Raw genomic sequence first — 27,868 nt, 5'->3', positions numbered from 1 at the left:
AGCCGTTTAATAAAGCTTTTAATTTACTGGATATGCAGAAAAACAGTTGTTTTGGTACAGGTGGGCTGTGGAGTTTTTATAGCATTTTTTGGGGGGGCGGGGGACTCAGAAAGAAAAAGGTTGAGAACCTCTGCTCTTACATACAGCTGGGACTATACTGGCACCCAAACAGCCTCAGTACTGGGGATGTGCAAAAGTGATTTGAAGCTATTTTTTGTGCCTCTGCTCCTGTGATAGGTCAAGTGCTCCTCAGCTGCAGAGCAGAACCCAGTACCACCTGTAAAAAATGACTAACAACTTCAGATGTTAAATTTATACAGATGTACACAATTTTATTAAATTAGAAGTAGTATAAATTAGTTTACTTAGAACTTAAATCCATCATAAATTGTTTTGTATTCATATAATGCATTTATGTACAGAACAATAAATCTTGAAAAGGTATAGGCTGCTAACTAGCAATACTGCAAACAATAATTCCTAAGACAAAGCAAATGAAAACAAAATGAAAATTTTCACAGCTGACCACAGGGGAAAGTATCAGAATAATTTTGAGATCTTGTTTGGAAGCTTTTTAGGGTCTATTTTATCTAAAATGTAACTAGTATCCTGGGACCAACACTGCTGCAACATGCCATTAAATATAACTTTGCATTTTTAGTTTCCAGACTGGTGTGGAATTGAAATTGTATAATTAGTTGATTGAATAGCATTTCTACTTATGACAGGTTTCAGAGTAACAGCCATGTTAGTCTATATTTGCAAAAAGAAAAGGAGTACTTGTGGCACCTTAGAGACTAACCAATTTATTTGAGCATAAGCTTTCGTGAGCTACAGCTCACTTCATCGGATGCATACTGTGGAAAGTACAGAAGACGTTTTTATACACACAAACCATGAAAAAATGGGTGATTATCACTACAAAAGGTTTTCTCTCCCCCCATCCCGCTCTCCTGCTGGTAATAGCTTATGTAAATTGATCAGTCTCCTTACAATGTGTATGATAATCAAGGTGGGCCATTTCTAGCACAAATCCAGGTTTTCTCCCCCCCCCCCCAACATCCCCACCCCAATATACACATTGTAAGGAGAGTGATCACTTTACATAAGCTATTACCAGCAGGAGAGTGGGGTGGAGGGAGAGAGAACCTTTTGTAGTGATAATCACCCATTTTTTCATGGTTTGTGTGTATAAAAACGTCTTCTGTACTTTCCACAGTATGCATCTGATGAAGTGAGCTGTAGCTCACGAAAGCTTACACTCAAATAAATTGGTTAGTCTCTAAGGTGCCACAAGTACTCCTTTTCTTATTTCTACTTATGACTGACTGGAGGAAAGTTTTACCTATTGAGTGTGGGGGCTGAGCCATCAACTTCTGTATAATGGAAGCTTTTACACAGAGGTTTGTTTTGCGTGTGTGGGGACAGTGACAGTGCAAAACTGGTCAATTTTCATTGCTGCTCTTCAGAATGCTGGGCACCAGTGAAACTGGCAGAATCATGTCAATTTCAAGTTGCTGCTGCTTGGGAAAATGTTAGCAGGAGCAGCAGCAGAGGCAGGAAGATCCAAAAATAGCAGCCATGGGAAGGTGGGGAGGGAATTGGAGAATTCCTTCCTCCTCTTCTTACAGCGGCTAAGGTTGAGGGGGGATGAGTAAGTAGTGGAGACTATTTCAACTCACAGCAATCTGGATGCTCTGGAGTGAGCTTTTTTTTCTTTCCGGCTGCTATAGAGTAGTGATGGAACATCAAATTTACCAGGCACCTACTACTGCAAAAAGATAAGCCCATAACTAGAGTCCAGGATCAGTTCCTTCTTAGAGATGTCAGTAGCCAGCTGATTGGGGAGATAGGTTTTTCATCAAGGCACTGCATTGTCCCAGGGCCTTGCTGATAATGCCCTTCTCATATGTGCTTCTGGACTAGTATGTTTAGTCCTTTGGCAAGTAGGTGTTCGGTATATTTCTCAGTCCCTGCCTTTTAGTAACATTAACTGGAGACCATGCTAGAAAGACACCTTCTTCCCCCCATGTATCACATGACTTTGTATATATCTGAACAATTTATTTTTCCTGCACCAGATGTAATAGTTCATAGTTTGGGTATTTTCCCTACTTTTTAGTTAAATGATGTCAGGTTGTTCACCAGAATGTTTAGTAATTGGATAGGTGTCTTGAAGTTCCAGTAGGGTTACTAGTTGAATCCTCTTTAGTTCATTGACGCTGGAGATAGGTGACTCTGCTTACTCTAAAGATAGATTTGCTCAGACATTGGCTGCCTTGCAGGAACGATTTAGCTTTGAGCAGATTTCCATAAATGGAAAGAGTAACTGGAGAGGGACAGGGTACCTTGGTGAGAGTGTCAGTGATGTGCAACAGGTGTTTATGGAGTTGCTGGTTTTAAAAACCTTGTCCAAGGGAGAGGAGTAGAGAATTGGCCTTGAATGTAATGATATTTTAAACTTAAAATTCAGCTTGCTTATTATTAGAAAAAAGGCTATTGCTGTGCTCATGTTAACACACGTGTCCTGTGTCAAGGTATAATTTGAAATGTATGCTACAGCTAGATTTAATTTTAAAACTTTTTGTTTAATAACTTGGTGTTTGCAAGATTTAAGTTGAAAGTGAAATATTCAGTACTTCGTTCTCTCTTCCCAGCTCTCACTTAAGAGCGTAAAGCTGCATAGTAGAAAACTGCTAACCCCCATCTCTGTGAAGTTGTAGTTAAGGTGAGGTAATAGAACATAGAACCAAATAGATCTGTTATGCAAACTAAATATTTTGTTGTTTACCTGTTCTGCCCAAATGAACTGAAAACATTACTAGGTGACCCTTGGGCTTTAATGGGACAGTGCTTGGCTATGCATCTAAATAGTAACTCCTTGTGTAGACAATGGTTTATCTATAACCATCCTTATTAAAAATCAGTTTTGTCTGGTTTAAAATTAAGGCAGAAGTCAAATCTCAAAGGCCTATCTTGTAATCCCTTAGTTACCTACCAGGAACTGTATTCTCACTGACTAACCAAAATCCAGTTTAAGAAGTGGGGACATTGGTTTCTAGTTGCCTTTGATCTATCTAAAACATATTTTATTATTAGCATGAAGCCCTTGGTGTAATGACATCTGTCAGATTTCTCTTGGGTTTCACCTTGTACAACACAATTCAAATGTATGTTGAATCATGTAAGGAGGTTGTATTACAGCATCTGTGACCCTCTTATGATTATGTTTTGTATTATTTTGCAGTGGAAGCATCCGTTCATGGCAGCAATGTGCACTGCACAGATAAAACAATTGAAGCTGCAGAAGCTTTGCTTCATATGGAGTCTCCTACCTGCTTGAGAGATGCCAGGAGTCCTGGTATGTCAACCACAGTTGCATATTGTATAAGATCTTTCTCCCTTCACTAATTTAATAACCAGATTTACAAGGAGCTTGCTTATATTGAGGACTGTAAGATGTTAAATACATTTGTTTTCTCATTTCAAAACAATTGTTTGATTTGTTTTAGTTCCCCAGGTTTGTGAGAGGTTTTATTTGGTGTCTCTGTCCTGAAAGGGATATACTCCTAACAGTTTTCACCCTTCTGAGGCAGGATCTTGGCACATTAGTTAGTTTTAATGGTAGGATAGCTTTGAAAAGTCTTTGCCTAACGCTTATTTCCTTGCAAAGCAATAGGCACCGTGGTACTTTTACGAAGTGACAGTGAATTCTTCCTTCAGATGGACTGTCTCACTTCTAGAAACTTTCTCATCCTAGTGAGCTGAGGATCAAAAGCATTGAGGTAGTTCTAAAACCATTGTAAATAGTGCTTTCTGTTAGACATGGTCCGTTCAGTGTCCATGAGTCTTTAAATAGGTTATCCCTTCAGTCACACACAATGGAGATACATGATGATTTTTTTCTCTTTTATAAAGGCTAAAGTATGACATTTTTAGCTAGATTTATACATAAAACTTTTTTGGGCGTGAAAAATTGCAGACATGAAACTTACACCAGTCAGCTTTGTTTCTAGTTTGTTTCATAAATTGTTCTAAGCCTGACCCCTAATTTGCCTGATAAAGAACCAAGTTACATTCCTACAAGAGAATTCCAGTCTAACTTTTCCATTTTATTACAAAGGAGATTAAATCATACACAGAAGGCGTGGGTCTAATTTTCAGAAGTGCTGGATATCTAAGACTCTTGTTGAACTCAGTGGGAACTGAGGGTTCTCAGCACCTCTGAAAAGTAGCTACCGATGTATCTTAGTATAATTACACAACCACACAAACTACATTAAAAGAACATTTGTGAGGCTGCAAAGTCAAGCACTCAAAAGTTAGGAAATGCCAGAATGTAAGTTGTTGGTGCCATATTAATTTGGACCCCTTGTGTGTATATGTTATGATACAGTCTTTATGTGGTCATATCATTACTATTTTCTTTTGCACAGGATGGACCTACTCTGGAGATAAATCAGGGTTGTATAATGAAGGAGTCTGTTATCTGTAGGACTCCTGCTTCAAGTTGAAGAAGTTGGAAGGTGTGTAGCTAGTGAGGCAGAGGATTGTAGGAGATGAAAGTATGATCTCATGGTTAAGGCAGTTGAATGATGCCCTAGATAATTGGATTCTGTCCCTCCCTCTGTGATGCTAGGCAAATCACTTTAACCAAACGTTTCACAGGTATTCACTAATTGTGTGTTCCTTATTTTCTGGGTGCCTGACTTGCGACCCTTTGGTCTGATGTACAGAAGTATTGAGTGCCCACAGCTGCAACTCACATGTATAGAAGCTGTGCTTTGAATCTATAAAATGCTATATTATGCTAAGCACTCTGAAAAATCAGGTCCTAGGCATCTCACCTAGGGCACCCAAAATTAGTGGATACTTTTGACGTTAATCTCGCTGTGCCTCAGTTCCCCATCTATAAAATGTGGATAACCATACTTCCTCATGTCTATGGCGTGTTGTGAAAATAATTTAATATCTGTGAAGCACTCAGCATAATGATGAGTGCCATAGGAAAGCCCACGAAGATAATTCTGTCTTTGGAGTTGGGTTTGAATAGTGTATAGTAAGTAAGGCATGGGATCACTCGTTTAAACAATACATTGAAACCAAAATATTGAATAGCTGCTTATTAAACGAGCACCATTCATTTGGTGAACTGAATGAGGCAGGGATCTTGTGGAAAAAATAGCATGTGGTCATAATTAAAGACTGTATCATAATCCCTATGCACATGGAGGCCTAATTAAGATTGCTCTCTCCCTGCCCCCAGGGTCCTGGTCTCAGTCTACTCCCCTCCCTCCTCTGGTTCTGGCTCTTGTCTCCTCTGCACTAGAAGAATAGGGCAGTTTCCTCCTCCATGCTGCTTGGGCCCGGCAGGTGGAGCATTGAGTGCACAGGAGAGACAGATTCTCTGACCTCTGTTCCAGTGGCAACTCAGCTGCAATTGCAGGGAAAGTCCTGCCGGAACCCAGGCTGGAGCATGCTCAGTGCAGGTGGAATCTTCAGGGAATTTAACTGTGAAGCTCTAGCAAGTCTCTACTGAGTTTTGTGAACCACGATTCTTGAGATTTATAACTTGGCCAAATTTGGGTGTATTTTCACAGGAATAGAAAAGGCACGTCCCTGACATAAAGTCCTCCCCCACCCCTTGCCAAATTTCAAGTCGCTTTTCCAAAGTGGATGAGCACAGGAGCTACGAAAACAAAAAAGTTGCCAGACCTTTTTTTTTATATGGGCAAAACAGCATATTTCCCCATAGCCTTATTTTTGGAAATGACTGAATTGTTGTGGCTGAAATATTCCAAAAAATTCAGCCTGAGCTGGACACCTGGCATGAAAATTTCAGCCCAAACTGTTAAGAGTTTTGCAAAGTTATAAGCATCTGAAAACAGTTGGAAAGTGTGGGCAACCTTAATAATAGGCACTGCTCTGAGCCCCACCTGTAATAAAGACAAATGGGAATCTGTCACATTATAAAGTTTGGATACTTGGTGAATGTAGAAATCATTTGAATGCTTGGGAAAGAAGCCACTTTCAAAAGATGTGAGATGATTTTTTTTGTTCCCTCAATTTAGGCCATTCTAAAATCAACTAAAAATATTTAATACAACTTGGATATTTTTTGTTTAAATATGTATATATCAAAAGTATAACTCATTAATTGCAACTTGACTTTGAATTTTGTTTTTGTGGTTGAAATCCAATCCATAATAACATATCCTGCAAAAACATAAGCATGTACTCAACTTTATGCATGTGATTAGCCCTGTTCCCTTCATTAGGGCTACTCATGTGTAATTGTGTATGAGTTTAAGTCTCTGTGGGATTGGGGCCATAGTTCTTAGTAGCTAAGTTTATCCCTTTTTCAAGTACTGTAATAATATTTAAGGATTATAAGTTTCTCATGAGTTTTGCTATATTTTAATGTTTGCTCGAGAAATTTTCCTATCGTGTAAATATATAACAAATGTATAGTTGCCCCCTAACTCTACTAGAGTCCTATTTACAACAGTTATGGCTCCTTGGCTGAATCTGTATTTATTAAAAAAAATGGATTTCCAACCAGGTAAACCATAATGTCTCCAAAGGAGCCATTATGTACTATATAGTTTGTTGGGTGATATAATGTAGCATACAACCTGTGCTAGGGGGTGATACAAGTTACACATGAAAATCAGTTAATCAAGTGAGGACAATAGTTCATGTCCAGTAGCTGTAAAAAGGTAATCTGGCTACTTCTAATAAATAACAAAAAATACTTATAAGCCTGAATGTATGTTTTAGATGACCAGTCTTCAAAAATTCACCTAAAAACGATTTTTGAAATACATGGGCAAAAATACAACTAAAATTGTAAACTAATCTCTTTTTTAATATGCTGAATAAACAGTTTCATAGTTTTAAGTGGGGACAAAGGGGACTCTCCTATATGCATATGTAACATTTTGATTAAACTTAATGGTGTGTAGAGTTCTATGGTAGAATTTGTAATCATGGATAAGTTATAAACTTATGAAAATAGGAGTATGATAGAACTGCTGGTGGGCCATTAACGTCAGTAAATATCAAAATGCCGCATCTTAACTCCTACCCATTTTTGAAAAAATTAAATTTGGGCTTTAAAGAGGAACGTGGAAAGTTTCACTAGTACTTAAACGTATCTGATTTAAAATGCAGCCATTTATCTTTCACTTATTTTTAATATTGTAGAATGCTTTCTTACTATGTTAAGAAAGAATGTTACTGACCTTGCAGCAAACAGTTTATTTAAGTCTCTAGTCTTATTTCTGCCCTTTAGACAAGTTGCTGCTCCCTCTGATGTGAATAGCAACATTCTTACTGACTTTAGTGAGACCTAGATTGGACTTTTAGATACCTGTCCTTGCCATATGTCTAATAACATTGACTTGTATATGCATGTTTTGGGGACTGGATTGAGCTCCTGAGTGACAAATTATGTAAAGTTTGCATGATTTGGTACCTGAATCTTAGGTCCCTTCCAGGTTCTTTGCTGTAAATAATTTGATTTACGACATAATAAAGGAGCTGGGTAGAAACTTTATCTTGTGCATTTTTTTTCTTTAGTGGAAGTCTTTGTCCCTCCCTGTGTGTCAACCCCAGAGTTTATCCATGCTGCGATGAGGCCAGATGTGATAACAGAGACTGTAGTGGAGGTGTCAACCGAGGAGTCTGAACCAATGGATATGTCTCCTGTTCCAACATCCCCTGATATCCGTGAGCCAATGAAAAAGAAAAAAGGTACACATGACTTTTATTTAAAGTAAGAGATTTTAAGCATATTTTATCCCTAGTCCAAAGTATTGTATGCAAAGTTTCTGGTTCAGGTGGAGATAGTTTTGACAGTATCCCCACTCATATGCTAATGTGTACAAAATGAACTCTGAGCTGTGAGCATGCAATAAAAGAAGGGGGAAAGCATAAGCAAAAGAATATGGTTTGTTAAATCATAAGAAAAAAGGTTGAAAAAATAAGGATAAGAAAAGGAGGCAACACTGGAAAAAATTAAAGGATTCAAGACAGAATTTGTCTGTAAATATTCTCTGGAATATGTATAATTTCTTCCATAAGTCACAAGGAGTATCTCAAATATAAATAAAATTCTAAGTTTCTTGAAACATTTTAATAGTTGAAACCTGTGAAAATCTTGGTGTGTTAGACATTCTTGCTTATCTAAGGGCCCTTTTAAAGATACTGTTTTTAATATATGGTTGCCTTAAATTCCATTTCAGATCATTCCAAATGCCACATCAGAAACAAGTTCAGGCCACCATGAGAGGAAATGACATCTGTATAAATTATTGCCTGGGGTGGAGAGGGGGGTTTAAGAACTGTAGAATGCACATTAGCGCCAGGTGTTTCATTGAAAGTGTTTGTGGGTGGGTCCTTGTGAACAGTGACTTTATAGGCTGAAACATGCTCCTTTTCCTCCTCCTAGGGCTGAGGTTCACAGCTCACACTAGATGCTAAGGCCTGGTGTACAATTCACAGTTAGGTGGATGTAAGGCAGCTTACATCAACTGTATCATGTCAGTGTCTACACTACAGCCATGTCCTTCCAATGTAAGTGCCCCAGAACACTGAGATAATAACTCCACCTCCATGAGAGGCATAGGGCTTATGATGGTGTAGCTAGGGTGACACAGTGTCTGTGTAGACACTCTGTTACTTACATGGGCTGTTAGCTCTCTTGTCATGGCTTTCATGGAGCTTTCATTTCTCCAGCAGAAATGGGATGGGAGTGTGAAATTGACAAGAAAGCTGGGCAGCTAGAGCACAACTGTTCCCCACTTTCCTGGAGAGCTGGGTAGCTGGAGCCTGCTCACAGCTGGGAGCCAGGGCAAGAAGCACAGGAGGCTGGGTGCCTGCTCCTGGCTGTTGGCTGTCTTGTCAAATTGACAAGGCTGCCCGACTCCCAGTAGGGGAAGCGAGGGGCTGAGAAGCCGAGGCAGCTGGATCCCGCTCCTGGGGGCAAGAAGCCACGGGCGGCTTCCTCCCCACTCCCCCCCCCCAAACCCCCCACTGCACTCCTAGCAGGGAATGGGGAGGTGAGAAGCCTCCCCGGGCGGCTTCCCCTGCTCCCAGTGGGGAATGAGGAGCTGAGGTGGGGTGCAGCCTGCCAGGAGCCTGTGGGGAGCTGCCAGCAGAGCTGAGAGACTGGACTTTCAGCTCCTCACACTGCCTCTCTGAGGTTGGTGGAAGCACTGCCGGTGAGGACACGCATCACGGACCCAAGGAGGGTAGTGTGGCTGTACATCAACCTAATATAGGTCAATTTAAGATTTTAGTGTAGACAACACCTAAGACACTGTAGTTGAACTTCCAGTAGTATCTCCATTTTGCCATCATTAGCTGTGGCTTATTTTCTGAATATAGTAGTAAGATTGTTCTTACTGTCAGCACCATGAGGAGAAAAATAACTTTGTCAAAATCCAAATGCCATAATGAGTTCTGCAGTAGCTACAACAATACTCTGTTCAGCCATTTTGATGCTTCAGATATCCAGTGAAAAATAAAATCTACAACCCTCCAAAATCTCTCTCTATCAAACAGTCAGATTTACCAGAGTTGGGTCATGTTACTAAAGCTGTCTTAGCAGTTAACCTTAAAGCAGGCCAAGTTTTTGGTGCCAGTAACTTGAATGTCTAATTGTTGGTCGGAAAGACTGAGGAATTGGCTACACTTGCTAGGTAGAGCTCATTAAAGCAGCCCCGGGCGCCCTAGCTCGCTACCCGTCCACACTGGCAAGGTACGTAGAGTGCTCTGACTCCACGGCTAGAGCGCTCCTGGTACTCCACCTCAGCGAGAAGATTAACGCTTTTTGCGCCTTGGCTGAAACGCCCGGGCGTCAGTGTGAACGAGGTGTTGCATTACTGCGCTCTGATCAGCCTCCGGAAACGAGCCATAATCCCCTTAAGTCAAGTGGCCACTCTTGTCATTGTTTTGAACTTGCTGTAGGAATGCGGATATGCTCTTTGAAAGCTCCGTTTCTGACAGGCGGCATGCTTATCTGCTCGGAGACATTAGTGTGGAATGCTGTGTGTGAGAGAGAGAGGCGGGGGACAGGGGTGTCTGCTGCTGTCTGAACTTACAAGGCAGCATGCTGACATACTCTCAGCCCCCCCCCCAACCCACTCTCTCTCCTCCCACATACACACAACCCACTCCCTGTCACACTCCACCCCACCCACCCCTATTTGAAAAGCACGTTGCAGCCACTTGAATGCTGGGATAGCTACCACAATGCACTGCTCTCTCTGCCCGTTGCAAGATCTGCTAATATGGCCATGCCAGTACGCTTGTAGCTGTCAGTGTGGACAGATTGCAGCACTTTCCCTACTGCGCTCTACGAAGGCTGGTTTAACTCAAAGTGCTCTATATCTACAAGTGTAGCCATGTCCTTACACAACTGCAGTGCAGCCAATTGTGTGTATGCGCCTTTTGGGACTTTCTTCTTTCCACAGAATGTCTCTGTCTCTTCTTTCCACTTTTTTATTTTTATTGTTTTATTTTTTTAAAAAAATCCTGCTTCCCCTCTGAATTTAGCTGTTGCCTCGGTTGAAGCAGGCATGACTAAACCATAGCCTCAGCAAAGTATTTTCCTTTAAAAATTTGCCTTCAGTGGGCAGTAATCCTCCTCAGTATATGTCTTTTGTAAATATTCCATTGTCACTATAAGCTTCAGGTCCATTATGTGACTAACTGGACTCTAATTTGTAAATTTTTTAACCATTGTATCAAATTATAAAATCCATAAATCACCAATTTTAAAAAATAAATACAAGAATTAAATTATTAAAGGAAGAAGTTACTTTCTTGCTTGTTTGCTTGACACCCATTGATGAAGGAAATGCTACTCAGCAGGGGAATACATGAATTTGGAGAGTTGTACAGTTTTAAGAAGAGTTTTGTATATTTTATTTAATAGAAAAACGTATGTAGCAAATGTAAATCATCTTAAAACACTGAAATTCTCCAAACTCATATGCATCTGCTAAGTGGCACTGCCTTCAGAGGACGGCAGCAGGCTAGTCTTCCCTGTGGCAATTAGTAAAATAAGCAGTTTTCATTGAGGCACCAGAATCATTCACATATATAGAGATGTTTCTGTATGACAGAGATTTGTAAAGATTTACAGACAAAAAGTACATTAAGATGGAGGACCCAGCAGTAGTTTAGGATAAAGTACAGTACAGGGATAAAGCGGTATAAATCCAAGGAGTTCATTATGGCTAACTTAACAGAAATGCAAACATGGTATGGAAATGCAGAATTAAGGCATCCAAACAACTGTAGCTCCTTCCTGAAGTGATCTTTATGATTAAGTAATTTTAATGTTTGTGGTCCCAGATGAGAGTAAACAGACTTTTTTAAAAACACTTTTCCCTAACCTACTATTGTGTCGCTACCAGACAGAGTTATAGTCAAAGAGTAAGTTCTTTGATTTTTGGGAGGGATATGCTCTATTTTTGTACATTACAAAGAGTTTGATACCCTGCTGTAAGTGTAAAACTCAATTCTGCCTTAACTATGGAACTGCAACTGGCACCTCCATAAAAATACATGTCGTTAAATTTCAATGTTTGATGCACAATACTTTTCTTCAGGAGTAATTTGTGTTCATGTTACTAAGATATGAGAGGTATTGGTTGAAGTTTTCTTTAGCCTTGAACAGAAACACAGACTCTCTTCAGCTTGCTGACCTAAGGTGAGATCTTCACCCCTTGCTCTGGCCCCTTTATGCTGAGTTAAAGGGTCATAGAGTGGCTCTGAAAGCACCAAATCTGGCTGGGGAAGGATTCCCTTGGCACAAGAACCTGAGGAAATCAACTGTAAAGCTGCCTTCCTAGGCCCCCACTTCGCAAGCCCTCCTGTTGAGAGCATAACTGGGGGCAGGAAAGGCATGTCAGGGCATGGCCATAGCATGCACCACTGCAGAGATTTCAGGCAGGGGGATCATAGGCAGCCACAGAGAGGATGTTATAACTTAGGCCCCGAAGGCTGTCTAAATAATTCTGAGAGTCACAAAGGAAAACAGCCCAGCATCAAGAAAGTAGAAAATTGGCTTACAATCACCTTAGCCCCCCCTCTATGTGCGCTGTGAGTTTGGTGCTGCGCCTCTTAGAAGTACAGCACAGACTCTCGCTCCTAGCCCTTTAACGGACAAAAGGTTAAAGAGAAATGAAGGGATGCAGTACTTCATGTTTTGACCTCTGCTTCAGTGGTGTCGTAATGTTCTTCTACTGTAAAATGTATTTCTGCTCCACAGTTGCATAGTAATGAAGGGATTTTTAATGTAAGAGCTGTTTTCCATATAGGTTTTAAAAAAAAAAAAAGTACAATTTCAATGGTCAGATTTCTTAAAAAATTGTTTTCCTTATATTTATTAATCTTTTTATAAAACAAATTAGTTCTTCTGAAAGGAAGCATAAAATACAATGGACAAGATATTTAAATTAATATAGCAATAATTATTACTGACATCAGACCAAAGGAATGCAAACTTGTAAGTGTGTTAATTTTTATGTTTAGTGCATACCTTATATTTAACTCATCTGGAACTGAGTTACGTTGACTTACAAAATCCACAATCAAACTTAGTATTAGTTTGTGACTTAGTGTTGTGACTTGCAAAATAAATAATCTTACCTTATAATAATATAAGATTTTAAATTAGCCTACTTGATAAAGGCCTATTTGTCCATACAATGTAATAAGGGAAATAACATGAGAAACATGAATTACCACTCAGACATAAGATGTTAATTATTTCTATTATATGTATGTCTTACAATTTTCTTTTTAAATATCATATACAGCTGGCCGTAAACCAAAGACCCAACAGTCAGCCATTTCCAATGGTTCTCCAGATTTAGGTATAAAGAAGAAACCCAGAGAAGGCAAAGGTAATTTCTTCCATGTATTAAGTCTTAGAATAATGTAGTGCATTTTATCTAAAAATCCCAATACATCTTTCATGCACTGGTACTAAATACATATTGTAAAATACCAAGATTTGTAAATACCTTGCTGAAGTCAGCGGAGCCAGAATTCCACCCAATGTTTTAGTATGTGTTTGTAAAGGGTCTAGTAAATTGAAGCCTTAATTGGGGCCTCTAGGTTTTACTGTAATATCAATATTTAATAATCATAACGACTGCCGTTATGATTATTTTCATCTGAAATTCTGTTTGCACATATTGACTTCACTTCATGCTGGGTGTTGTGCTCCCTGTTGGCTTGTTGCTGGACGCATGCTTTGTTACGCTGCCACTGGAGAGACGGTGGTCGGGCAGAGCAAGCAAGACAGTGTGTCTGCACTTACGCTGTATAATAATTCATTTATGGACTCCCTGTTGAATGTTCAGAGAAGCTTGTTGCATTAGTAGTGGATTCAGCCTCTGCAGTAGCTTAAATATACACAAGGAAGTACCCTTCCTTAGCAGTAGGTTCAGTGGTTGGCTTAACTAGGTGGAAAACTAATTATTATATATTTTCTTACATCACAAGACTTGGTTTTGTGTCCACAAGATGAGGCAGGAAGAGAATGCCTTTAGTGTGAAGTGTTTTGGCCCTGCGAGGCAATGCTTGTCAGTGCACGACCACCATCACCTATCTGTGTGTATGCATACGTGCCCCTGTGTTGCCAACTGTCACTACCTTAGAGCCTTCCAGTTGTTCTTTCTTGACCAATTGGTCAGAAGAGCCATGCTTTCACCATCAGTTCCACTGATGCATAGAGTATCCTTCCTTGCTGCCCCTTCCCTCCAGTCAGCAGAAAGGTGGTGGTAGTAGGCATTCACAAGTTGCCTCAGAATCAGTATGTGATATATCAGATCTTCCTCCAGTGGAAGACACAAAACATGGATGCCTTTGCTGCTTACTAAACAAAAAGTGGTTTGGACTTCTGCTTGTGGCATAAGGAAAAGATCACCCTAAGTAAGGGATACTGTTTTCTGAAGCAAATTCTCACCAGCAACCACACCACACAACAGAACCACTAACCCAGGAACCTATCCTTGCAACAAAGCCCATTGCCAACTGTGTCCACATATCTATTCAGGGGACACCATCATAGGGCCTAATCACATCAGCCACACCATCAGAGGCTCGTTCACCTGCACATCTACCAGTGTGATATATGCCATCATGTGCCAGCAATGCCCCTCTGCAATGTACTTTGGTCAAACTGGACAGTCTCTACGTAGAAGAATAAATGGACACAAATCAGACGTCAAGAATTATAACATTCAAAAACCAGTCGGAAAAAACACTTCAATCTCTCTGGTCACTCAATTACAGACCTAAAAGTGGCAATACTTCAGCAAAAAAAACTTCAAAAACAGACTCCAACGAGAGACTGCTGAATTGGAATTAATTTGCAAACTGGATACAATTAACTTTAGGCTTGAATAGAGACTGGGAGTGGATGGGTCATTACACAAAGTAAAACTATTTCCCCATGTTTATCTCCCCCCCGCACCCCCCCCCCATTTTTTCTCAGACGTTCTTGTCAACTGCTGGAAATGGCCCACCTTGATTATCACTACAAAAGGTCCCCCCTCCCCCAGCTCTCCTGCTGGTAATAGCTCACCTTAAGTGATCACTCTGGTTACAGTGTGTATGGTAACACCCATTGTTTCATGTTCTCTATGTATATAAATCTCCCCACTGTATTTTCCATTGAATGCATCCGACGAAGTGAGCTCACGAAAGCTTATGCTCAAATAAATTTGTTAGTCTCTAAGGTGCCACAAGTACTCCTTTTCTTTTTGTTTCTTTATGTTGAAGAAGAGAAAAGGAGAGAAATTCCTGTACACCTGTCCGCTAGTACAATTGGTAGCAAAGGTCTTAACCAAACTCAAGAGAGACAAAGGTTTAGTGAACTTAATAGCAACATACAGGATGAGACATGTATGGTTTTCAGCTCTAGTGTAGTTGGTAGTGCAAAATCTCCTCCTTTGGAGAATGGAGAACTCTACATGCTCTGTTCTAATCCAGGAGTCCCCTCCTGTTTACCTGGTTCCTTATCAGGGTAGAGCTCCAGAGGCCTGGTGTTTGCGAGCAGGTGTCTGGGGGAGAATGGGGGAGGAGTAGTGTGACCAAGGTAAGTCTGTTGTGAAAACCACTGTAAATAAATCATTTAACTTCTCTGCAGTGTCCTTATGCTCTTTAATTGCTCCCTTTACTCGTTGGTATTCCAGTGAACCCCATTGATTGTCACAGATTTTTGGTTGCCCTTAAAGAATACATTTGTGTTGTGTTTTAGCACTTTGCATTTCAACATCCTCTTAGCCCTCTTAATTTCCATTAAAATTTAGCTGATGTACTTTGTTCCTTTCTACTGGCTTCACTCGAGCTGGCTTTCCATTACTTGAAGAATACTTTAGGGAAGTGACCTAGTTCTAGGCCTTTTAGAGAACCTGTTTCTGAAGAATGTCTAAACTCCTGTCTCCTTGAGTGTTTTCTCCATTTGGGATCTCTTCTTCTTTAGTTGACCAATATTTTGAAAGTTTATTTTTCTGAGGACACTTTTCTTTGAGACTGACTCTGCTTGTGTCTCTAACCCCTTCTTTTATATTAAAAACAATTCATGTATCTTGCTGGGTATTGGCTAACTTAACATCTCTCAAAATATTTAGTTTCCAAGAATAAGAATTTGACAGTCCTGGAATTTTTAAAGAAGAAGCAATTACTTAACCTGTAATTGTACTTATTTGAAGGGGTCATCTCACAGGATTCTCAATTTCCAAGATTTATTGAGGAGAGTTCTCTCTCCTCCTGAGCCTGGCTAGATGTATATTTTGTTTATTGTCTGGGATGTATTGTGGGGTTGTTGTGTATTCAAGAGTTTCTTGCATGTTTATGGTTCGTTTTTACATTTGGCATCTTTTGGGGAACTCCTTACGCAATTCAGCACTGACAGCAAGGTTCTCAGGGACTAGCGGAGTGACAGCAGATGGTGTGCAACCAGTTTCATATTGGACTACAACTGTCAAAGATTATATTATACATATAATATGCACACAAAGATGTAGACTGATTCACTGGTGCATCCCTGGTGCTTTGAGCTGCTGTGGTAGTGCAAAGTAGCTGTAAACGTGGCTTAATTGGTCCCCTGAGGAGTCCTTATTGTGGGGGGGGCGGGATCCCTAGGTGGTAAAGAATGACTTAGAGGTCAGGTCGTTGGAAGTATTTTGATGAAACAGGTTTCAGAGTAACAGCCGTGTTAGTCTGTATTCGCAAAAAGAAAAGGAGGACTTGTGGCACCTTAGAGACTAACCAATTTATTAGAGCATAAGCTTTCGTGAGCTACAGCTCACTTCTTCAGATGCGTATCGTGGAAACTGCAGCAGGCTTTATATATACACAGAGAATATGAAACAATACCTATTCCCACCCCACTGTCCTGCTGGTAATAGCTTATCTAAAGTGATTTCCAGCACTGGAAACCAGCACTGGAAATCACTTTAGATAAGCTATTACCAGCAGGACAGTGGGGTGGGAATAGGTATTGTTTCATATTCTCTGTGTATATATAAAGCCTGCTGCAGTTTCCACGATACGCATCTGAAGAAGTGAGCTGTAGCTCACGAAAGCTTATGCTCTAATAAATTGGTTAGTCTCTAAGGTGCCACAAGTCCTCCTTTTCTTTTTGATGAAACAGTTTTTCTTGAAAATGCTGATTTGTTGAAACTGAACCGTTTGTGTGAAAACAACTCGGTTTTGACAAATCTTTCTTGAATCACAGATAGGGTTCTGAGTCATTAGAGCACGTTCATAGCTTTCCAGTGAGATACAGCATGTGTGTTAGCCCTGGAAGGACTTGCCCTATTGGGCTTTACCATTGTGACACTTCTGTGCAAAGAAAACCTAGTTTAGATCATTTAAAAAGGTTTTCAGGCATTATTTCCTCTTCCTCAGAGGTCTGTATGCTTGGATTCACTAAGGGATCCTGGCTTTGTAAGTGAAGGGATTAAAAAAATCCCATTGAAATGTTTTAAAATTTATATTAAATATTAACAAAAACACTATTTTAGAAAATATGTAATAGCTACAGAATATGCAGTGGTATAATCTAGTTTTATTGGCACTCTTTTGTGATTAATATGGCTGTCCCAAACTCCTGCTGATGGAAATATACATATTTCGTTCAATGCAGACTATGAGGGAAGAGTGCCACCTACTGAATCACCAGTACCACTTCTTGCAGCAAAATGAGGGCCATTTCCTTTGATCTGGCACTTTGTGGATCTAATGTGTTGTTGCACGGGAAACAACAGATGTTGAAATTCTTGTTCGCTTAACGCTGTGAGGTTTTCATTTTCTCACTGCAGAAGCTATTGCAGAAAGACAGATAGCATTGATAGCTGGGGTTTAGCATGTTGGTAATGAGCATTGGAGAAATCCTATCTGGGTGGACTAGAAGTCAATAATGGTTAAAAGAATTCCAAAGAATTTACGGCAAATTAACAGTTTAATTTTTTCTAGTAGGAGCAATTTATTGAATTGAAAACTCATTTTTGCTTTTTTTTATCATGGCAGATAGAACAGCTATTAAGTATTATATCTAAAAAACAGCACTTAGTACTGGAACTTTGTTTCCATTTCATTTGGCAAGTCAGAATAAAATGATTAGATCTGGGAGTGTCTCGGAAGTGTGGTCTCTTGGTTAGAACTGAGAACTGGATTCCTAGATTGTGTTCCTGACTGTTACTCACTATGGGAATGATATGAATTTCATTGAAATCAGTGAGAAGTTTCACATTGATTTTAGTGCGCTTTGGATCAGGACCTATATTGCTTTAGACAAGTCATTTAATCTCTGTAAAGTGGAAATATAAAGTGGAACTATAATAGCTTCCCCAGATAAGGGTTAGTAAATTTTAAGGAATTTTGAGGACTGTGGCACTCTTTAAACTACCTCTAAGGGAAGTAAATGTACTTTGCAGTGCTTTTATCATAGACTTTGTAATAGTCTAGCCTCAGTGATGCTGTCCCCAAGTTTCAGGAGCGAATGCTTGAGTATTTGTTAATTGATATGGCAGCATGTTGCACAAACAGATTTATTCTTTAATGGGCTTTTGTTTATTTACTTGGGCTCCTGCATTCCTCCAGGATTGAAAACTTGGTCAGGTCTCAAAATCTGGGGACTCTGACTGAGTGTCCCTTTAATAGGATGGTCAGATTTTAATCTGTACTCTCATTGAAGGGCTTCTTTTTATTTTATTTTTTTAGGTGTGAGTAAATCTCAAAATTGACAAACTTTTTAACTGTGTTTCAGCATTCAGCAGTCCTTCCCCTGCTCTCCCATCGCATGATTCTGCAGGTTCTCCTTTCTTTTTTTGACAGGTTTCAGAGTAGCAGCCATGTTAGTCTGTATCCGCAAAAAGACGAGAAGTACTTGTGGCACCTTCGAGACTAACAAATTTATTTGAGCAGAAGCTTTCGTGAGCTACAGCTCACTTCATCGGATGAAGTGGGCTGTAGCTCACGAAAGCTTCTGCTCAAATAAATTTGTTAGTCTCGAAGGTGCCGCAGGTACTCCTTTTCTTTCTTTTTTTGATGATTTGTTCACATAATCACTTCCTTCCACCTGTAATAAACAGAATGTGGCCTGCGTTTTTCTGTTCCTAGCCCCCTTCTCCCAGATGGAAGTGGTCTAATTGGACCATCCAAGCAGGTTCTCTGTTCAAATTTAGTGCAGTGCTGGGTCTTCTCTATTACATATGCTACAGCTCTGAAACCTGAGAGCATACACTTACTTAGATTGTAAGCTTTTTGGGGTAGAGACAGTCTTTTTCTTCTCTGTTTGTATACTGCATCGCATAATGGGGTGTTGATCTATGATGGCTGTGGGCTACTGCAGTACAAATAATATTACACAGTAGGGGAATGGCTTGGAGATTTAGAGGTGTTTTAGGCACTCTGATGTTACTGTTGGGAAGGTTTAGCGCAGCAATGGAGTCCAGTGAACAGGCTAAGACACTTGTGAACACTGAACTCCCAGTAATAAAGGTGAGGGATGGAGGCAGGTCAAAAAGAGGGTGGTTTCTAGGGGCTTCTGTATGGGGATATCTTTTCCCCCCGTCCTCTGCCAAAGAAAAAGTCTCCCTTTCCTTAAGTAATCTCTCTATTCTCTCTCCTTCTCTTCTCATCACCAGACTCCATCCGAGAATGTACAGTCTATGTTCTGGAACTGCTATCTGCAGTCTTAAGAGCTGAACAGAACTCCTTTCAGAGCATTGTTTATGTCCTCTAGGCAGTTCAGGAAGTGTTGGTGGTGTAGGACTCCATCACTCCCTTTCTTATAGCAGTTGAAAGCTAATTTTGGTTTGACGAGTCTCCCACATCATGCGGCATAGCACAGTTCTAGTGCTAGCCCCTTTGAGTTTCAGAATGTAAATATTTATGAAATCTTTCCTAAATTTATCAGAGTGAACAAATACATTCACATTACAAGTGAAGGTTAGGCAGAGGATGGTATGTAATGTAGTCATTCAGAGTTTCTGTATCAGATAGTTGTCTAAGTGCACTTTTGTATGTCTATATATGGAGAGGATTTTAATATCTTTAAGTGTAAGTTGTCTAACGTTCATATGCTTTCTGTTTTTGTAGGAAATACAACGTATTTGTGGGAGTTCCTTCTGGATCTTCTTCAGGACAAAAATACTTGTCCTCGATACATTAAGTGGACTCAGCGAGAGAAGGGCATCTTTAAACTTGTGGACTCCAAAGCGGTCTCCAAACTATGGGGAAAGCACAAGAACAAACCTGACATGAACTATGAGACAATGGGAAGGGCCCTGAGGTAAATGAAGGAGAAGAATATTGGGGCTTTCCTTTAATTACAAAATAATCTGCAATTATATAATTAGTCATTTTAAATCGGAGACTTAAAAAAAACCCAAAAAAGTATGATCATAAACATCTGACCTAAATTTCTCTATAGCTACTAGATTTTAACTCTTTACAAGAGTTAAAATGCAACTGTAGACTATAAATCATAATCTCTGCCATTTTCATGGCTTTTTCATATTCCCAGTGAATATATTTTATTTTTTAAATATTTTGTATAAACATGATTTAAAAAAAACCACAATCCAAACTTTTAAGCCATGATTGTTGAATAGTTATGCTTAGCCAGTATGTTTGATAGTTTTTTTTCCTATTATTGTAGAAATTAGTGTGTTTTTGATCTATGTCAACAAGCAAGTTTGAAATGTTGAGTCCCTATGTACATCCATCAGTGTTGTTTACTTCATAATTGTACTTTTCCTTGCAGATATTACTATCAAAGGGGAATTCTTGCAAAGGTTGAGGGGCAAAGGCTGGTATATCAGTTTAAGGAGATGCCAAAAAACATAGTGGTCATAGATGATGACAAAAGTGAATCCTGCAATGAAGATTTATCAATGTCTACAGATGAGAAGTCATTGGAACGAGTGTCATTGTCTGCAGAAAGCCTCTTGAAAGCAGCAGCATCTGCACGTGGTGGAAAAAATTCTTCTCTGTTAAATTGTACAAGAGCAGAGAAGGCAGTCACCAGAGTTGTGAATATTGCCTCTCCAGGGCATGAAACGTCATCTCGTCCTCCCACCACCACTACCACTGTTCCAGCAACAGCAGCTCCCAGGTTCGTGCCACACTGTTTGTCATCTGCTGAACCCTTCAGTCAGGAAGCTGAGTTTTGTTGTAATATAGTGCCTACAGATAAGCTGGTGTCAGCCACCTTGCTAAAACAATACTTGTGGTAATGGGAGCCCAGCATAGGTGGTTGTAAACTGGTCTCCAGTCATGAAGCCCTTAGGCCAAGATTTTCAAAAATAGGATTTTGTGGCTCCCAAGGTCCATATTTAAGCTCCTAAATAAGTGGACCGATTCTTCAAAAGGGCTGAGCAGCCTGCAAGTCAGTGAGACTGACCTGCTAAGTACTCAGCTCGTGAAAAATGAGACCACTTATTTAGGAGTCAAACTTTAGACTCCCTTAATTTAGAAAGCTTTGGCCTTACTATTTAAACCAGTGGTCCTCAAACTTTTTCCATCACACCACCCTTACCAATAATGGAACCTGTCCGCACCCCTCCTGGGGGCCGTGGTTGGGAGCTGGGCCAGGATTAGAGCCACCGCTGTGGCCAAGAAACAGATTGCTCCTGGGGCCCGAGCTGTGACTGGGGGTGGGGCTGGAAAGGAGCTGGGGGCAGAGCAGGGCTGCGTGGCACTCCCTGACTGCCCCCCATGTGGGCTGATACAGGCCTTGCTGTTCCCCCCCCCCCGAATGTTCTTCCATGCTGCCTTGGGGGGGCGCTCCCCACAATTTGGGGACCACTGATTTAAACAGATTTTGTTTTTAAACATAAAATTTTTGAATTTTTTGAGATTATCAAAATAGCATTATTACCGGATGGAAACTGATTTACCAGTCTAGCTTCTGGGACTGGAGCCCATTGCAAGCATCTCATGATAATGTCTCATCATTAAAGCTATGTTTTAGTCATGGGTGTTTTTAGTAAAGGTCATGGACAGGTCATGGGCTGTAAACAAAAGTCCATGGGCCCGTGACCTGTCCATGACTTTTACTAAGAATACCCACCGTGACTAAAACTTGGGCAGGGGCGCTCTCGGGGGGGAGCGGTCTGGGATGCTGCAGGTGCTGGGGGGGTGACCTGGGACCCCTGCTGGTGCGGGGGAGGTGGGGGCCAGGCTGCAGCACACGCCGGGACCCCCACTGGTACTGGGGGGAAAGGCCGCAGCAGGCAGCCCAGGACCCCCGCTGGTGCTGGGGGAGGGCAGTGCGGGCTGCAGCACGTGTCCCCCGTTGGTACTGGGGGAGAAAGAGGGTTGGCGGGGCTCCCTACCCAGCTCTGTGCCCCTGCAGCTCCTAGGCAGTGGAGGTAGGGTCAGGGCAGGGGCTCCTCTGCTTGCTGCTCCTGCCACAAGCGCCGGCTGCCGCAGCTCCCATTGGCTGGGAACCGCAGTCAATAGGAGCTGTGGGGACAGTGTCTGTGGGCGCTGGTAGCATGCGGCGCGGAGATGACCCCCCCCCCTGCCGCCTGGGAACTGAAGAGGGGGCCTCCAAACCCAGGTAGTGCCCCCTCCCCAAACCCCTGCCCCTAGCCCTAGGCCTGAGCACCATCCCACACACCCAAACTGCCCGACACGGGCAGTCCCTGGGCCAGCACCAGCCACTATAGAGGTCACGGATTCCATGACCTCTGTGACAGATTCGCAGCCCACTCATTGTGCTGCTGCTATCAGAATGCTTGCCACCAGACTCATTTTTTAAATAATCTGATGATGTATTTAACTGAAGAAAAAGGATGTGAATGCTTTTTCTGATTGCTGGGTGTATCAAAAATGGTACAGTTTTCTTTTGGCACAACTCCCTGTAAATCCTGGCATTTTTATCCCTTTTAATTTTTGTGGTGATCTGACAGCTGTTTTAACACAATGAATGTATATACATATATATTAATCTTTCAATAGGACTGTTCGTGTGGCGATGCAAGTGCCTGTCGTAATGACATCTCTGGGGCAGAAAATTTCAACTGTGGCAGTACAGTCAGTAAATGCAGGGTCACCATTAATAACCAGCACAAGTCCAACAACGGCAACAACCCCAAAGGTAGTAATCCAGACAATCCCTACCGTGATGCCAGCATCTGCTGAAAATGGAGATAAAATCACAATGCAGCCTGCCAAAATCATTACCATCCCTGCTACGCAACTCGCACAGTGTCAGTTGCAGACAAAAACAGGCCTGACTGGGTCAGGAAGTATTAACATAGTCGGAACCCCATTGGCTGTGAGAGCACTTACCCCTGTGTCTATAGCTCATGGGACACCAGTAATGAGACTATCAATGCCTGCCCAGCAGGCATCTGGCCAGACTCCTCCCAGAGTTATTAGTGCAGTCATAAAAGGGCCAGACGTGAAAACAGATACAGTGGCTTTAAAACAGGAACGTGAAATGAAAACACTGCAACTTGTGCAAGAAGAAAAGCCAGCAGATGGAAGCAAGACTGTGACGCATGTTGTAGTAGTTAGTACGCCCTCAGCCATTGCCCTTCCTGTAACAATGAAAACAGAAGGAATAGTAACATGTGAGAAATGAAGAAAAGGCAGTTACCAACATGGATTTTCCTGACTTTTATTGATTGAGCATTCTGACAGACTTGGGGTGGGGTGGGGGAATGGACATGATCAAGAAGTCAAAAATGAGAGTTTAAAAATGTAAACATACATGCGTATATCAGAGACTTGCTGGAAATTAACTAACTGTCCCATGTTTCAGTGGGAATTGAACCACACATTCATATGCTGACAGAAAACTGCCTCTTTCAGTTGGGAAACAACTGAACCTATGAAGAAGGAAAACTATAGGGACTGGACTGAAAGGGACCAAACAGTTCACTACGATATCAAGTTACACTAAGACCTGGAACACTAAAATGAGTTCTGTGAGAGGCTTGTCTTGGTTTAATTTTCAGGGGGAGAGGAGTCTCATTGTTACAGATGGCAAATCTGATGCATTTTTGTATGCATACCAGCAATTACTACTGTGTGCGCACAGTACTCAACTGGTGCTATGTGAAAAACTCTGCTACTAGGTATACTAGAATGTGAATTAAAGGAGAGGATTAAGAGCTTCTAAAAGAAGACAAAGAGACCTAGAGGGATTTTGTATCATACAGCTTAGCAGATTTAAAATGAAAGCCTTAGACTGATTTTCAGTTATCTTTCTTGAAATAAGCTAATGGCTTGTTTGTGTAAAGCTTTTTTATTAAAACAAATTTTTTAAAAATCTTGTACCTAGCACAGTATTGTTATAGAATTACATGTAACATATTTTGTATGGTAGTTAAAGTCTGTCTAAATTTCTTAATTGTGGACAAAATAGCAGCAGGCTTTTGGCCTTTTGCTGTAACATGCCTATGTCACTCACTTAGCCTTGACATCTGTGCATACATTTCAGTTTCAGCTCCACTCTGTCACTTGAAAGGTCACGCTCAGCATGAATTTTTGTCAGGTAGTTCTAAACCTGTACAGTTTCTTAGTTGAAGTTAAGAGGGAAGTACCAGTGTTCAGAATGAACTATAATAGTTTGTATATTCAACATTTGAAGTATATTCTATTTTGTTGTACTCTTGTTTCAAAGTGTATTCAAGTAGGTTTTACTGAAATATAGAAATGAAATTTAATTGATTTTGGTGTGTTTGTTTTTCTTAAAAAAGGAAACAAGAAGATAACTTGTTTCCCCTCTGTCCAACTACTTACCTGTTTGTTTGATATACTCCAGTCACCAGGCTAAGAGGGCGGTGACACAGTCAGGTAGTTTGGAGCTCCCTTACACTTTTGATGGAAGAACTCTGCTCCCTTACACATAGTGTTGTGAGGCAGGTCGTCAGAATAATTGGCAATTTATTTTTTAACCTAATGACTGCTGATGGACATGTGCTGTGTAAAATCCTCTGTTGGCAGAGTACAGCTGATATTACATTGATTCGATTGAACGGAACACTTTTGAGTAACAGCATTAAGTGGTAACACAGCAGTTATTATTTACTATTTATGTAGTGTCCAAAGTATTACTAAGCACTTTTACACACTGATAAGACAGTTCCAGTTCTTAAGATCAGACACGAATGATAAAACTGAGACGAGACTGAGGACAACAAAGGTTACAAAAAGGAGAGCGTGGTTACTTTGGATAGTCATGTGCATGCTTTCAGGATTCTGTTATATATAAATGAATTGCAAAGGTGTTTTGGAGGACCTGGTCTGTGGGGCAGTAGATGAGGCAAGGGAAGATGGAAAAGAGTGGGTTAGGATGTGAGTGGAAACAGGAGGGTGAATGATAAGGACATAACACAGGGACAAGTGGGGCTTAGTCATAATGTGAGAACTAGGAGTGGCTGAAGGAAAAGTTAAATTCCCTTAGGTTCATTGCAGGAGGTTGTGAAGAGTATAGATTAGTTAGTACGCCTTACTCACACTGTCCCCTCTACCACCTCTCTGGGCACTTTTTTTTCTCTGGATTAGAAACAAAAAATAATAAGGAAATATTTCCTTTTATACGCCACTTTCATCTTTAGCTCTCCAAATGCTTTACCAAACCTAGATGAATGTTGTCCTCATTTTACAGAGAGAGAAAACAGATTCAACACAGTAATAAGGAATAAAACACTCAATCAAGCCACCCGCCCATCCAGTGCAGTATTCTGTCTGTGATAGTAGCTAGTACTCTACACTTCAAAGGAAAACAGTGTAAGAATCCCAGAGTGGCTGATTATGGAACAGCCTGACCCCAGGGGAGATTTCCTTCCTCATCCCCATCAGTCAATGGCTGGCATATGCCCTGAAATATGAGGATTTATATTCCTTATAAAGTTCTGTGGACGTTCATTATCCATATACATGTCTAACAGTGCCCATGAATTCTACCGGGTCCCTTATCTTTTATATCCATTTATATTATATACCTCTATCTTGTCCCTTTTATTCATCTAGGCTCTTTGCTGTAATCATTTGTCCTTGTCCTTCTATTTCTGTCTTTTATGAGATTAAGTTGTTAAATTCTGTTGTATATAGATTCTTACATTGTGCTCATCACTCTTATCTGAGCACCTTCCAGTAGTTCATTAGGCTATATGACTACAACTGTCACGATTTATTCTCTCATTCTCTCCTCAGGGGGAGAACTGTATGCAGTGGAGTGTCTTACTTTGTGGTTTTGTTTTTTGGTGACCTGCCCCAACGTCACATGCAAGACAACAGCAGAGACTTGAATGGAATCTAAGTCTTCTGACTCCCAGTCAGGTCTCTTATACACTGGATCACATTGACTCGATTCTTTCAGTTGTTTATGAGGGAGAAGAAAATTGGGGTGACAATTTGTTTCAAATTTCCGAGGAGGTGGGTGGAAAACAAAATGATGTAATAAAATACATGGAAGCTTTACAAAAAAGAGATCTTAGGTTATTCTGATTAAATGCTATAGGTGATTCTGGTGCTGCAGTCAGTCAATAACAAAAGGGAAAAGGTATTTTTCAACTCCCTTTGAATAATTGAGGATTTTGCCAACACAGGGCTGTCAATCATCTGATTCAAGCACAAGTCTGAGGATTTCAGGTAAGGTTTTTGTGTCTGAACAATCTATTTAAAATTTTTTTCTGTCACTTGTTTCCTTTGTGTGCTACTGGATGTATGAAATTCCAATGAACCTTTTTAAGTGAAAGCCCTCTTAGACCAGAACCGGAGAAAGAACCACTGCAGGGTGTGAGAAACAGCCTGTGATCATGAGCATCATTGATTTAGTGGAAGTAACTGTTCAGAGAGTCCTAATTTTGCCCCTCAATGTCAGTGGAACCACTGTGCACACACAAACAGTGAAATAACTTAGTGGCTCATTTCCCTTTTTCCCACAGAAGTCAGATAGTGGTGATCAGCTACAAAACCTGTTCTCTTAGCAGGGTGGAGAGACTGTATTTTCTGGTGACGGGGTTTGGGCAGGCAGAAGAAGTTCAGCAAAAAGCATTTATTAAAATTTGAGGCTTAAGCTTAACTTTGGGTTTTGGCATGTCTCACTGTCCACTTTGTTTGTTCAGCTGATGTTTTAAACTTTTGGTGTTGGCAGGAATACGTAGCAGAGTTCTGTATCCATATGAGAATTAGACGGACAACAGTGGTTAGAGGGGGATACTGCATGGTTATTACAGTTTGAGAGCAGAGGGCTGTACAGACTCTAGTTTCACTTAAGCACAGTCTGTGTTTATAGTCTCGAGAGCTTGTGGATCAATAAAGGAGATATAAAGAGAGGAAAGCTGCACCTTAACTAAAAAGGCCAGCTAATCCGGGTTGCATGTCTGTAGGGGGAAGTAGTGAAGGAGAATGGGAGTTGTCAGGCCAGAACCAGGACCAAGTCAAGCCCTTCAGGCAGGAAGAGATGATACAGAACCCAGATTGACTTCATACAGGTAAGCCAGTGGGTAGGAAGCATAAAGTCTGCTGTATGGTGAGCACCCTCTGAATATACTCACAGTAGAAGAGAGGTTTGAGAGGCAGAGAACTGACTCAGGGAAAGGGCGGGAGCAGCATTCAGTGTGGATGTCGGGCATCCTTTGTCCTAATGGTTAACCCTTAGAATCAGAGGTTCCTATAAGATGAAGAAGCTGAACCCTGCTGCTGGTGAAGTGCTGCAGTACCAGAGAGGAGGCCGGATTAAATGACAGCATCCTCACGTTGTATACAATGCCCTTGATCAGCTTATTTGTGTGAAGGGGATTGGGTAGGTGGTTGATAGGCTCGCCAACTAGTCCCTGAGGAGCTGCCATGTCAAGTGGTACTGTGTCCTCCTCTTGGCCTCTTCCACAGACTCCTATTTCGAGAACCTGGAGGTGCGTGGAAGGGATTGGAAAGAAGGCACCCAGCCTACAGTTGCTACTAGTCTCGTGTATCTTGCCACTATGAAGGAGAGAATCAAAAACAAAAAGCTGCCCTTGCCAACTGAAGCCGGTAGGGTTGGAGTTGCCTAGAACCACTGTTGAGAGGCAGAGGTGAGAGAACCAGAGAACATGCAATGGAGAATGTTATATTTTTTAAAGAACACTTTTATAAGTCTTCCATATAAGCAATTGCTAACCAAAGGGATGTTGCATGACCATGCCTGAGAGAAGTTGACGTCACTCAGACAGTTAAGATATGGCCCACAGCATGAAACTTTATGAACCTTTGAATACGTGGAGTTCAGAGGAACTCCCTTCCACCTAATGTACAACTCTAGTTAGAGTGAAGTTTCTATACACAAGTAAGGATCCAGACTTGATGACACTTACTAGACTGTAGTCAGGACTTC

The 27,868-nt window shown here is 40.9% G+C and overlaps 1 protein-coding gene across 11 annotated transcripts in view; it reads left to right on the top strand.

Moving 5' to 3' along the window:
• The window catches only part of ELF2 (E74 like ETS transcription factor 2), a 63,505-nt gene extending 39,290 nt beyond the window's left edge, over nucleotides 1–24,215 (top strand). For 10 of the 11 annotated variants that reach the window (XM_073341142.2, XM_073341137.2, XM_073341143.2 and 7 more), the window contains 6 exons: nucleotides 3,248–3,361; nucleotides 7,582–7,755; nucleotides 12,834–12,920; nucleotides 19,633–19,825; nucleotides 20,300–20,650; nucleotides 22,501–24,215. In XM_073341142.2, coding sequence (XP_073197243.1) covers nucleotides 3,248–3,361; nucleotides 7,582–7,755; nucleotides 12,834–12,920; nucleotides 19,633–19,825; nucleotides 20,300–20,650; nucleotides 22,501–23,128 — 1,547 coding nt within the window. In that variant the 3' untranslated portion in view covers nucleotides 23,129–24,215. Of the gene's footprint in view, nucleotides 1–2,657; nucleotides 2,729–3,247; nucleotides 3,362–7,581; nucleotides 7,756–12,833; nucleotides 12,921–19,632; nucleotides 19,826–20,299; nucleotides 20,651–22,500 lie in introns of all 11 variants that reach the window. The other variant, XM_073341146.1, reaches the window with a different exon arrangement.
• The last annotated feature ends 3,653 nt before the right edge of the window (nucleotides 24,216–27,868 follow it).

This window comes from Lepidochelys kempii, chromosome 4 (genome assembly GCF_965140285.1).
Source record: "Lepidochelys kempii isolate rLepKem1 chromosome 4, rLepKem1.hap1, whole genome shotgun sequence".
NCBI lineage: Eukaryota > Metazoa > Chordata > Testudines > Cheloniidae > Lepidochelys > Lepidochelys kempii.
The sequence above is the reverse complement of the archived record's forward strand: the minus strand, read 5'-3'. Positions and strand labels throughout refer to the sequence as shown.